General features: G+C 40.1%; 1 protein-coding gene across 2 annotated transcripts in view; it reads left to right on the forward strand.

The window, feature by feature from the left end:
- The window catches only part of c1h4orf33 (chromosome 1 C4orf33 homolog), a 33,323-nt gene extending 20,765 nt beyond the window's left edge, over nt 1-12,558 (forward strand). For both annotated transcript variants that reach the window (XM_078404601.1, XM_078404593.1), the window contains exons 6-8: nt 5,298-5,497; nt 9,517-9,624; nt 12,100-12,558. In XM_078404601.1, the coding sequence (XP_078260727.1) occupies nt 5,298-5,497; nt 9,517-9,624; nt 12,100 (309 nt within the window). In that variant the 3' untranslated portion in view covers nt 12,101-12,558. The remainder of the gene's footprint in view (nt 1-5,297; nt 5,498-9,516; nt 9,625-12,099) is intronic.
- The last annotated feature ends 1,173 nt before the right edge of the window (nt 12,559-13,731 follow it).

Raw genomic sequence — 13,731 nt, forward strand, 5'->3', positions numbered from 1 at the left:
CCCAGTCTTTCAGATGGATTTTATTTTATTGCTGTAGTGATGTAATACTGTTCAACAATTTCAGGCTACTCCTATTGTTCATCTTCTTTCGATCCATCTTTAGTTTTTCGTTACCTTCTCCTCTTACCTTGTACCTTTTTCCATTTATTCATTGCTCTTTCATTTATTTCCTGTTTTCCATTCTATCACGGACATCCTTTTTTATATTTGTTCCCTTTTTCTCTATGTCCATGTCTTAACATATCTTCTGTCTCTTAATTATTTTCTAGGTTTAATTAAAGCAGATTAACATGAGACTGGTGCCTTCAAGAATACACAAATTCTTGTATACCAAAATAACTAAACCAGTTCTGCACCTGATTACCAATCCCATCATTTAAAGTGGGGCTTTCAGACCTCCTAACCCTTCCGAATTTGGCGGAAAGTTTCCGCTTTCTTATTTCATTTCCGCCATTCCGATTTCGCCTCACATTTTTCCGCAAAACACATGCCTTGCCCCTCACCTCGCCGCTGGCCCGGCCTCGCCGCTGTACTCGCCCCGCCTCTGGCCCGGCCTTGTCACTGTTCTCGCCTTGCCCCGCCTCGCCTCTCACCTCTCGCCGCCACTGGCCTGGCCTCACCTCGCCTCTCGCCGCTGGCCTCACCTTGCCTCACCTCTCGCCGCTTGCCTCGCCTCGCTGCGGAGCGTGAGGCCCGTTGATGTTGAGAGGGGATATGGGGGAGGGGGTTAAGGTGTGGGGGAGGGGGGCAGTGGAGTGGGAGGAGGGAGTGGCTGTCAGGGGGGTGGAGGAAGGGAGTGGGGGTGGGAGGGGAGTAGGTGAGGAGGAGTGGGGGAGTGGATTTGGGGAAAGGGGGGGAGGAGGGGTGGGGGGGAGTAGGGGGAGTGGGGAGGGGTGGGGGGGGGGAGTAGGTGAGGAGGGTGGGGAGAGGTTGGGGGGAGTAGAGTTGGGGGGGGGACCATTGTGATTTGCTGTTGAAGACCACTGGAGCAAGTATGTCTTCAATTAAATTAGGTATGTGCAGTTTTTTAAATGAAAATCTTTCTTCATAACTTAGTCATAATTTTATGACCATTGTTCTTTTATCCAATACCAAGAGAATATGGATGTGTAAGGAAAAAGCAAAATAGACAAAACAAAACAAAACAAAACAACTTTTGCTTTGTTGTAAAAAGTATTTTGTTCAATAACCTTTCTATAATAGTAGAATATACTCATGATAGGCCTGACATTGTATATGTAGTCCAAGAACTACAGACTGTTGGAAATAATAGTCGTTTTTCACACGTGAATGTAGCGCAACACGTATGCGCATTTGGCGTGCATACTTTTTTTGCTGAAAAGTTGCATTATGCGCCATATTAGGAATTTTGTTGTAAAATTCTGAATTTTGGACATCAAAATTCTGAATTTGTAAAATCAAATGTTGGGAAGTCTGGGCTTTCAATATTTTTTATGGATAAATCCGAATAAGTAACTTTGCAACCTATTTCACATTGATATATTTTCTTTATGTTTATCTAATTGTACTTGTAGGAGCCATTTTGCGTTTATTAGTTATTTTTCAAATCAATAACCAGTCGATGACAAGAGATATGCCAATATGTTTATTGCACCTTCAAAATAAAGACGACTAACTGTTCAAACGTCGAGAAGGGTCTCTGTTATTGATAGCTCGAGTTATAAGCTTTATCGCTCACCCGGTCTATACAAGTGGCAGCTTGGGAGCTAATTGATAGACGAGAAGCTGGCCGCTACATCGTGTAAAATTCCTTCTTAAGCTGAAGCGATCAGCTTGAATCCACTCCTTCGGAAAGTTCAGTTACAACTTGCCTTCGCAAGAGACGAAGTGTGAGATCTTATCTGAACTGGAGTGATTCATTGTGAAATCTGCCTAAGCTGGAACGATTTATTGGAATTTACTCTTCGGAAAGTTCAGAAAGCTTGTCTTCACAAGAGACGAAGGCTACGAAAGTTTACTGACCAGGGAGAGATTTATTGCCAAAATCTTACCGCTGAATTTATCAAGCAGTTTGTGGAAGTTGAAGCATTATATCTGTCTCTTAGAGTTATTTGAAGAGAATTAGCTCTTGGATAGAGACTGTGCGAAAAAAACAGCAGAAATCGTAGTCTGCTTTAAATTGGTTTTCTGTATGAAATAACAAAAGTTGTTTTCCAATGATTGAGAGCTGGGAATGCGGACAGCGTAGCGACCTTGGGAGTCCCCGGTTACCAAGTCTTGTTTAAAAATACCAGATAAAGGAAAAAGAAAGCACATCTGGCTTACGTTAACTAGCTCAGAATGTCTGTAATTAAATCTGATGTTTGTACCAGTGCAAGTGAAGAGCTACAATGGGAGCATGGTGTTGCAAACACGCTTTCTTGGATGGTGGAAGTTCAGTTACTTTCTGCACTGAAAGCCTGGTAAGAAGGCTGAAGATCTCAGGACAAAACAAGAGGTTTACCCTGCATACCATGAATCAAAAGTCTATAACCAGTTGTGTTATTTCAGGTTTGGAAATATCTGGTCTGGACAGCAATGATTTTGTTCAACTACCAGTAAGACCGTTCCTGTCTCACGGTCAAACATTCCTAGACAGGAAGACCTGGAGCAATGGCCTTATTTGAAGAATGTCAAGATAACTGAAATAGACTCTGGTATTGACTTACTCATCGGAGCTAATGCTTCCAAAGTATTGGAACTTTGGGAAGTGGTCCACAGCAAAGAGGATGGACCATTCGCCATGAAAACCTTGTTGGGATGGGTTGTTTGTGGTCCACTGAGAGAGGACCATGACAACAGCGTTGGAAAAGGCTTTCCTACAGCGGTTGTTAATCAAATATCCGTTGTCAATCTGGAAATGATCGATAGTGGTTATGCTGAAAGGGTACCAATGGACCAGCTGAATCGCAATGATGGGAAACTGGTACATCCCTCATCACGGGGTGTATCACTCGAAGAAAGGAACCATAAGAGTGGTCTTTGACTGTGCGGCAGTCTTTAAGGGGACATCACTTAACTGCCAGCTGCGACAAGGTCCAGACCTAACTAACTCACTCATTGGAGTTCTCATCAGATTCAGACAAGAGCCAGTTGCTTTGATGGCGGATATTAAAGGAATGTGTCATCAGGTCAAGGTATCGGAAAAGCATGTTGACTATCTGCGATTTCTGTGGTGGCCCGACTGATGTGCAGCAAGATCTTGTGGAATACCGGATGAAGGTACATCTTGTCGTCACCAAGTTGTGCAAACTTTGCATTGAGAAAGACTGCTGAGGACAACGGAGCACACTTTTCAGAAGAGGTGGTAGACACGGTGAAGAACAACTTTTATGTGGATGACTGTTTGAAGTCCATGCCTTCGGAACTAGAAGCAGTCCGGATGGTAAAAGCCCTGACTGACATCTGCCAAATGGGAGGATTTACGCTATGGAAGTGGATCAGTAATAGCCGTGCTGTACTAGCATCCATTCCTCAAGCAAGTAGAGCTAAAGAGATCAAGGAGTTGGACTTGGACCAGGACAATCTGCCGATGGAGAGAACACTAGGATTGTACTAGTGCATGGAAACCGATGGGTTCAAGTTCAAAATTGCTGTACAGGAACGACCATGCAACAGACGTGGCATCCTGTCAGTAGTTGGCTCTATTTACGATCCTTTAGGATTTCTAGCACCGTTTACTCTGCCTGCTAAGTTGATTATGCAGGAACTCTGTAAGGAGAAGCTCAGTTGGGATGACGATATACCCCAAACTTTCCATCAGAAGTGGACAGGATGGCTGACGGATCTTGACAAGGTTGCGGAGTTTGAGGTGGACCGGTGCATGAAGCCTACCAACTTTGGTCAAATCAGAAATGTACAGCTACACCACTTCTCAGATGCAAGTGAAAGTGGTTAGGGCACTGTTTCATATCTGAGACTGGAAAATCACAGTAAGAAAGTGCATGTTGCATTTGTAATGGGTAAGGCCAGAGAGGCACCATTAAAACAGATGACGATTCCCAGAATGGAACTTACAGCTGCAGTCTTAGCTGTTAAAGTTAATGTAATGCTGCGAAAAGAATTACAGCTTCAGCTAGACAAATCCGTTTTCTGGACCGATAGCACAACAGTGCTTAAATACATCAACAACGAAAACAAACGCTTTCAGACGTTTGTAGCTAACAGGATCGCTTTCGTGAGGGATGTTACTGACGTATCGCAATGGAGATTTGTTAGTACAAAAGAAAATCCCACAGATGAAGCTGGAGGACTAACGGCAGACTGCTTCTTAAACTGGAAAAGAAGGAGGCTGAAGACTCCTGGCTGATGGGCAAAATTTTGGAGACCATACCGGACGCACGCACGCGGGCATGTGCACACCGTTCAGCTGCAGACTAAGAACAATATCTTGGAAAGACCGATAACCAAGATATGTCTGCTACTGGAAGCTGATACTTGACTTAACATGGACTGATGATTTTGTTGATTGAATTAATACTGTAATAGATTGGATGCCAATGCTTTGATTATGTGTGGAGTTTTTTTTTCCTTTGGCTCCTCTCTTTTTTTTAAATTAGTAACTGTTGCGCTATACACTTATAACAATTAGGGGCCGGTGTGTAGGAGCCATTTTGCATTTATTAGTTATTTTTGCTTATTATTATTATTACCTTGTATCCTGCTGTTTTTTGGACACTATAGAGTTAATGCGATGCTTACGTAGGGGCTGGGCGGAGCTAGAGTGCGGGGAGTTGGGTACGTGCGGCCAGAGGGTGTGTGTGAGGCAAGGAGGTGCTGACAGAGGTTCACCCAAAGGCTCTGCCAAAAGATTCATTAGCCAAGATGTAATCAGCTGTAAATCTTGTTGATAAGATTAATACAGATTCCACCAAAGTTATATCTGGCAATTCGTATCGATCGCATAGACTGTGGTAGGATATGGAATTTTACCTAGCAAATCAATAACCAGTCGATGACAAGAGATATGTCAATATGTTTATTGCACCTTCAAAATAAAGACGACTAACTGTTCAAACGTCAAGGAGGGTCTGTTATTGATAGCTCGAGTTATAAGCTTTATCGCTCACCCGGTCTATGCAAGTGGCAGCTTGGGAGCTAATTGATAGACGAGAAGCTGGCCACTACAGTACTGTTAGTATATTGTTAGACAATTGTATTAACTAAATATTTAATTTTCTCTTTCATTTTGTTGAGTTTTGAAGATTAGATTCTTCAGAATGTATTTGTTTCAATGTTCTAAAATTAAGCAAAAATTCAAAAGCACAAAGCTATTAACTGTTTTCTCTTCATATTAGAAAGAATTGGATTTAAAATATGACTCAACAATAGATGATCAACATTGGGAAGGCAAAGCACTTGTTCCTTGGAGGTATTTCCCTGATGATGTTAACAAGTTCAATGCCTATGCAATTCATGGCTCTGGTGATAAAAGAGTTTATGAGGCTCTGTATCCCATACCTAAAGAACAGTTAAAGAAGGGACAGCTGCCTAACTTGTGAGTATAAGCACGTGTTGTTTATTGCTTTCTGACCAAGCTATTTAAACATTTAATAACACTGTAAATCATTACACTTGGGATTCACATTCACTTACCAGAGTTCACACAAGCGACCTATATAATGATCAAATGAATTATAAGGCACGGCAGTGTAACCTTTCTCTCTAATATGTTCAGATATGATCTTGTTATTTAATAAATTATGTATAACCTAAAGTAGTGGATAATTGGACCCTGCTATGTTTTGTAAAAATGTTGATAAGTACACTTCATTAGGTCCACATAAAGTGCCATGTTTTCGTCGTTCATAATTAATGCTTTTCCTTTACATTTCCTCAGGCAAAATATTTTCATTGCCACATGCAAAATGTACTTTGACTTTTACACCTGAGAATTTTCGGTATGGAATTTGTTTTTTTCCCTCTGTGTTACTTTCAATGCACAGAATCTCCATGCAAGGTTGTGTAACCTCGGTGTCTGAAGTCCATGAAAGATAATGTTGGCAGTACTGATTCCCGGACAGATTAGATGCCATGCAGTACTATGTGATTATGGTTTATTATTCCACTCCAACCTGATAGTTACTGATTTCATACCATTGGTCCAAGCCGCTGATTGAATGCTTGCACTAATCCATAGGCCAGGGTAGAAATAAATATCCTGTTTTGATTTCAAATACCTATTAACACCTTATTATAAAGTAATAGTTGGGGTAGTTATGCAACTGTCATCTATATTGGAATAAATGAATGGCATGGGAAAAAGTTTTCATAAGCTTCTGAGAAATATCCTCAAGATTGTAATTAGGGTAGGATAATTGAAGAAAATAACACAGATCTTGTTAGAAATTTTTTATTGAATAGAATGAATTAAAAAGTTGTTTCTTCCTTTTGATCAGTATTTAACAAGAACTACATAAAATAGCTTATTGAATCCCAGAATTCTGTCAACATTTTATTTGTTGTATAACGTAATGACACACATTTATATATTTTGTATTTAATGTTATTCTGGTAATATAATAAAGCCTTGAAATACCTTATTGAGTGATACAGTGTGGAAATAGGCCCTTCGGCCCAACTTGCCTACACCGGCCAACTTGTCCCAGCTACTCTAGTCCCGCCTGCCTGCGCTTGGTCCATATCCCTCCAAATTTGTCCTGTTCATGTGCCTGCCTAACTGTTTCTTAAACGTTGGGATAGTTCCAGCCTAAACTACCTCCTCTGGCTGTTTGTTCCATATACCACCACCCTTTGTGTGAAAATGTTACCCCTCAGATTCCTATAAAATCTTTTCCCCTTCACCTTGAACCTATATCCACTGGTCCTCGATTCCCCAACTCTGGGCAAGAGATTCTGTGCATCTACCCGATCTATTCCCCTCATGATTTAACACATCTCAATCAGATCACCCCTCATCCTCCTGCGTTCCAAGAAATAGAGATCCAACCTACTTAACCTCTCCCTATAGCTCAGACCCTCTAGTCCTGGCAACATCCTCGTAAATCTTTTCTGAACCCTTTCAAATTTGACAATATCTTTGCAATAGCATGGTGCCCAGAAATGAACACAATACTCTAAATGCGGTCTCATCAATGTCTTATACAACTGCAACATGACCTCCCAACTTCTCTACTCAATATTCTGACTGATGAGGGCCAATGTACCAAAAGCCTTTTTGACCACCTTATCTAGCTGCGACTCGACCTTCAAGGAACCATGCACCTATACACCTAGACCCCTCTGCTCTACAACATTCCCCAGAGGCCTACCATTCACTGTGTAAGTCCTGCCCTTGTTAGACGTCCCAAAATGCAGCACCTCACTTTGTTCTGTATTCAATTCCCTCAACCATTCCTCAGCCTGCCTGGCCAATCAATCAAGATCCTGCTGCAATCTTTCACAACCATCTTCACTATCTGCAAACCCCCCACTTTTGTATCAGCAAACTTGCTAATCTTGCCCTGTTTGTTCTCATCCAAATCATTGATGTAGATGACAAACAGTAACGGGCCAAGCAGTGAACCCTGAGGCACACCACTAGTCACAGGCCTCCAGTCTGAGAAGCAACCTTCCACAATCACCCTCTGCATCCTTCCATGGAGCCAATTTGCTATCCATTCGGCTATCTCTCCTTGGATCCCATGCGATCTAACCTTCCAGAGCAGCCTGCCATGCAAAACCTTGTCGAATGTCTTACTAAAATTCATATATACATCTACAGCTCTTCCCTCATCAACCTTTTTGGACACGTCTTCAAAAAACTCAATCAGATTTGTGGGGCACGACCTCCCACGTACAAAACTACGTTGACTCTCCCAATCAGCCCTTGCCCATACAAATGCCTGTATTTACTATCCCTCTGAAAACTCACTAGTAACTTTTGAACTACAGATGTTAAGCTCACCGGCCTATAGTTCCCAGCATAATCTTTGAAGTTTTGAGTAGACATAAATTGATTTTGGAGTTAGTTTTAATTCAATGTTAGGCTTTGCCAATTCTGATTGCACCCAAAAAAATGAAAAAATAAAATTTAGAAAGGTGGAAAATGTTGCACATCATACTCAAGAGATCGGATTAACTTGGGAATGGTCAATTTTAAAGTAATACCAGACCGTGGGCACGTTGGGCCCAAACCTGTCCTGCATTGGTGCAGCACCCTCTCCTTCCCCACTCCCCCCTCCCTCCCTCGCACCCCTTTCCTTCCCTCCCCCTCCCTCCTCCCCTTCCCCTCCCCTCACCCTCCCCTCCTCCCTCCCCCTCCCTCCTCCCCTCTCCCCTCCCCTCCCTCTCCTCCTCCCCTTCCCCTCCCCCCACTCCATCCTCCTCAACCCCCTTTATCCTCCCTCCCTCCCCCCCTTCCCTTCCCTCCGCCCTCCCTCCCCCTCCCCTTTTCCCTCCCCCCCGCTCCATCCCCCTCAACCCCCCTTATCCACCCTCCCCCTCCCTCCCTCGGAGATAGATTTAAACTTTAAAATGTGAAATACTTTAAAATTATAACGTCGATTTCAATGAAACTTCTTCAATTAGCACCAAAGGGACGACGGTGAGTAAGGTGGGCCTAAAATGTCGCGCGATCGTGCACTGTTTTGGCTGTAGTTCAGGAACAAACAAACAAATTAGAGTTTTAGTATATAGATAGTGACAAATTTGCTTGGATTTACTTTAATTCCTTAAATGAGCAAATCTTTATTAAGCCAGCAGTTATACCCGAGTTGTTATTGCTATGATGTTCTTTGCGGTGAAACTAAGCCCATTTCTCATTTTGCTAATTCCATGTTATTATAGAAAATTCTATAAGCCAAACTCACTCGAGTATTAAATTCTAATGGTATAATTTCTATAAAAGGGACATGTACAAGTGGTATTTGAACATTTGTACATTACAGAGCTCCCTGGACATTCATTTTTCATTACAAAACTAGCCCTACTTCTGGACTGTGGCACTCAGACATATATCAAAGGGGCATATTTATATGCAGTACAATAATGGAGCAAAGCAGAATAGGTGGGATTTCTGACTTTACTATTCCATGCACTTCTTTCATTTGTATCATTTTATGTAAAGGTGGATGCAAAATTGCCCAACCTTATCTCGTATGGAAATTTTCAAAGAGAGAAAGCCCAGGTGTCCATTAGAATAAAACTTATTTTTCAAAGGGAGAATGCCCAGAGGCCCAATGGCACAAAATTTATTCCCATAATTCTGTCTTGCTTAATTTACAATTAGGAAGCGTAATTCAGGGGTGAGGAGCTCCAGCTCCTTTTAATTATTACTGTCTAAGAAACACATTTTAATGAGTAAAAGATACTGAGACTTTCTCCAAATGTTTGGACAATTGTAACTTTGTTACATTTAATGGACCATTTCCAATGAACATGTTTTCTTTCCTTATAAACTATTAAAAATATGTAATTTTTACCCATGTGCTGAGTTTAAAAAAAAATCCATGTTAAATCAGTTGGCATTTTTGTTTACTGTATCTTTAATATTATGGTTGTGGTTTTCTGTCCTAGTCATCGCTTGGAATATTTTGAGGATTTCAGCTTGAACTTAGTTATGGGAGACAAATGGAAACAGCCCAGATCTGATCTGTGGATGCCTGTCGATGGGACTAAGAAATGGTTAGCTTGCTTTGATTGTTGTTATTGTCTCTCAGTGCTTAGTATGCCTGTGTGCGGTCTTTATTTTCTCTTCAGCTGAGAAAATTCTTAATTTGAGTTTTTTGCTTTTTCTAAATAATGTTTATAAATTTATAAACACTATTTATAAATGTTGATATTTTGGGCAAGGACTCTGTCTTACAACTTATTTGAATTTATATAAACTTCTTGTCCTTCAGTTTTACAGTTTGAAGTTATGAAATTAATTTGTACTGATCTCATGAATTTGAAAGGGAAGTAGGTTAATACCTTGATCTTAACTAGATTAAAACATTTTAAAATGTATAGACACCAAATCCTAGTACAAAAATGAAATATGCACCATCTTGCCAATTGAATTAATTATCTTTGTGGAAACTTGTCCGTTTCATTTAACACCAGGCATCGAGGAGTATTGGTGATCAATATTCTGGAGAAGATAGTTGATGCTTGTTGCTCCATACAAACGAGGGAAGTTATAGTTTTTTATCTCTAAGATATGAACTTTATATCTAGCTGATAGTGCTAAACAGTTATAATGAAATGAAGGTACATTCATTTCTGCTTCCTAAATTATCTTTGAAAACAGAGCATACTATGCAGCTACTGACTGAACTCGTTGCAACCATCACTCAATTCCCTCTCAACTCTGTTATCCCAAGAGACAAAAAAAAGTCTAACACCAAGCTCCAGGCAGTACCGGTCCTCTTGCCAACATCTATCTCCTAAGCTACTGTTGAGAAAAAGTGTTTAGGAGGGTGAACATCCAGAGAGTTCAGGAGAGCTTCCTCAACTTCTGGACCTAATAGTATACCTGGTCACATTCTCAAAACCTGTGCAGACCAACTGGCAGGAGATCTGCGGACATCTTCAACATCTTATTACTGGGGTTTGAGGTTCCCACCTGCTTTAAAAGGGCATCAATAATACCAGTCCCCAAGCAGAGTGAGGTGCCATGCCTGTTATGCAGAACAATGCATAATGAAAATTATTAGGGTGGTCTTCACCAGAATAACGTGCAGCTTTAATTGTGCAGTTCCGAAGAGAAGCTACCTGCACATCGCTGCCCAAATAATCACCAGAAAACGAGGTTAAGACTCGTGTCAGCCATGGCATACCAGCACAAAATACTAGTGTGAGGGTAAGGGAAAATGGAAAGGGGTACTCGCTCCTAAAAAGACATGGACAACAGGATTTGATTTCTCTGCAGGAGTATTTACCACACTATTAACTTCATACTGGTGATGATTTTTCCTCCTTGACTTGAGAAGTGTGCGATACCCTTGCTGTAAGCCATTCACGCAAATTGGGATTTCATGGCACTTCTCAGATCTTGATGCAATTTTAACTTGATTTGTGATGGAAATGGAGATTGTCAGAGATGTGTAATTGGCTTAATTTAGCTTTTACTGTAATAGGGTACACCTCTAAGACTCTCTTTTCTAATTTGCCTGTAAATTCTCTCAGGTAGAAACATAGAAACATAGAAAATAGGTGCAGGAGTAGGCCAGTCGGCCCTTCGAGCCTGCACCGCCATTCAATATGATCATGGCTGATCATCCAGCTCAGTAACCTGTACCTGCCTTCTCTCCATACACCCTGGTCCCTTAAGCCACAAGGGCCACATCTAACTCCCTCTTAAATATAGCCAATGAACTGGCCTCAACTACCTTCTGTGGCAGAGAATTCCACAGACTCACCACTCTCTGTGTGAAGAAATGTTTTCTCATCTCGGTCCTAAAAGACTTCCCCCTTATCCTTAAGCTGTGACCCCTGGTTCTGGACTTCCCCAACATCGGGAACAATCTTCCCGCATCTAGCCTCTCCAACCCTTATATTCCTTATAAGAAAAATACTCCTTCCATATCATAGTTTTTTTCTTATATCACAAAGATATGTGGTAGGTTATTTGGCTTCAGTAAACTAGTACTTATTGTAGATGTGCTTAAAAAAAGAATAAAGGGATGTACATGTGAGAGAAAATAAGTAGCACGTCTATGGGGAAATAAGGAGGGAAAATGGTACTGATACTGTACTGGGATCCAGCATGGACACAATTGATTGAATGGTCTCATTCTTTACCATTATAAGTAAGCATTCCACTCCAAATCTACCCTCGACCTTTAGCACTAGTCAAATGGAACTAAATGCAGGTTTAAACAATATAATCTTTTTTTTAAATTGTGTCTTAAAGACTTAAATCTTGATCTTTGAACTGTCTCTTAAATTATACACTTTTTCCCCATAGTTTGCCTTTTTTCATGTTTGATTCAAAGTTACTTCCATTGTCTTGCAATATCTCTTTTTTATCACTTATTTACTCTTGTCTTTATCACAACTTTCTTCTTTTGTTTGGTTTGTCATGTACTCATTCAACTATCTCACTCAATGCCAAGATCTTGCTATTCACGTGGAAGGACATCTATCTGATGTGCTAATTTATTTCTCTCTCCTCAGATGCTGCCTAAACTGTTGGGTGTTTCTGCAATGTTCTTGCTTTGTTCCTCATCTCAGAAAATATTATTTTGATTTTACTGTATATCTGTTTGCACTTACATTTGTAAATGTATTGTTCTGAATATAAATTAAGGAACATTGACACAGAAAGTATTGTACAGAAATTATTTGTTTCAGTTGTTAAAATTTAACATAGCTTTTAATTTAAAATATCAACAAAATTAGAGCTGAAGAATACGGAGAAACATTCCAATGTAAGCTTGTGTTGTTAGAAGGATGACCAGCTAACATGTCAACTGCAAATTGGACTGAACAAGAAGGTAAAGATATGATGAAAAAATCAATTCCTAAAATCACAGTAGTTTAAAAATACTTAACAGACTATTGTGCAAAAAATATATACACATTACTGTAATAATTTCTCAATATCACATAATTAAACAAAACTAAATGTATCACATGAAACCAATAAATGGTGTGCCATCTAACGCTGAAATTAATTATTTGTTTGTTTGAAATTTTGTGAAATTATCAAATAAATCATAAAAAATCCATAAGATCATGTGTTAGGAGTAGAATTAGACCATTCGACCCATCCATTCTGCCATTCAATCATGGCTGACCTATTTCTTCCTCCTAAACCCATTCCCCTGCCTTCTCCCCATAACTGGCACAAGTTGTATCAACATATTCAATATGTTATAATCAGTATGCTTATAAAAATATAGTGTAGATAAATTGCAAGATGCTTTTAACTCCAAACTACTGTCCTATTAAGTTCCAGATGATGAGGAAATCTTTGCAAAGTTATCCATCATATGCATTTGCATTATTGCACATTTAATTTTAGTGACAAAGTGTTGGCAGGTGCCATAAATTGAAGGAATTTTCCAAATGCCCAAGTTCTGGATTCAGATGTTGACAGCGCAGAACTGTAAAGAAGAGGATGCTTAGTTTTTCACTACCGTGATCATCAGTTTGACTTGAGATTTCATTACCACACGATAGCAAGAGTTCAGAGACAGCATGTTTCTGCTTGGGAAAATTTAGGGAACCCTTGTTTGACAAGAAAGATTGAGGCTCTGGTCAAAAAATGGAAGAGGTAGACATTAGTTTCAGGTAATCTGGATCAAGTGAATCTCTTAATGAGTATGTGTAGGAAAATCAGGAAGGCAAAAAGATTAGATGAATCTATCAGGCAAGGTAAAGGAAAACCTCAAGAGAGTATAAAATGGTGACTCGAGAATAGATCCACTTAAATATCAGTGTAGCGTCTAAGTGTGAAGCCACAAGGTATGAGTGAAATTTTTAATGAATCTTTCTCATCAACTTTAATCAGAGAAGACCATGAAAAGCTACGGAATTGAGGCAAATGAGTCCTGATGTCTTGGCTCATATGCAAATGATCAAGGATTTGTTATTGGTGGTTATAAAATACATTAAAGTGGATGTTTAATTTTCTTTCGGAATGAAGATAAGTTCAGTTTCTTCACAATGTTTTCATCAGAAAGGGATAGTCAGTCAAGAGAAGGCAATCCCGACAAGGTCCATGAGTGAAGTGTTGGCAAGTAAACCACATTTGTAAGTGCAAAGGTGGCATGCAATTTAATATATCATATAAACATGTAATAA

Source organism: Rhinoraja longicauda, chromosome 1 (assembly GCF_053455715.1).
Source record: "Rhinoraja longicauda isolate Sanriku21f chromosome 1, sRhiLon1.1, whole genome shotgun sequence".
Taxonomy (NCBI): domain Eukaryota; kingdom Metazoa; phylum Chordata; class Chondrichthyes; order Rajiformes; family Arhynchobatidae; genus Rhinoraja; species Rhinoraja longicauda.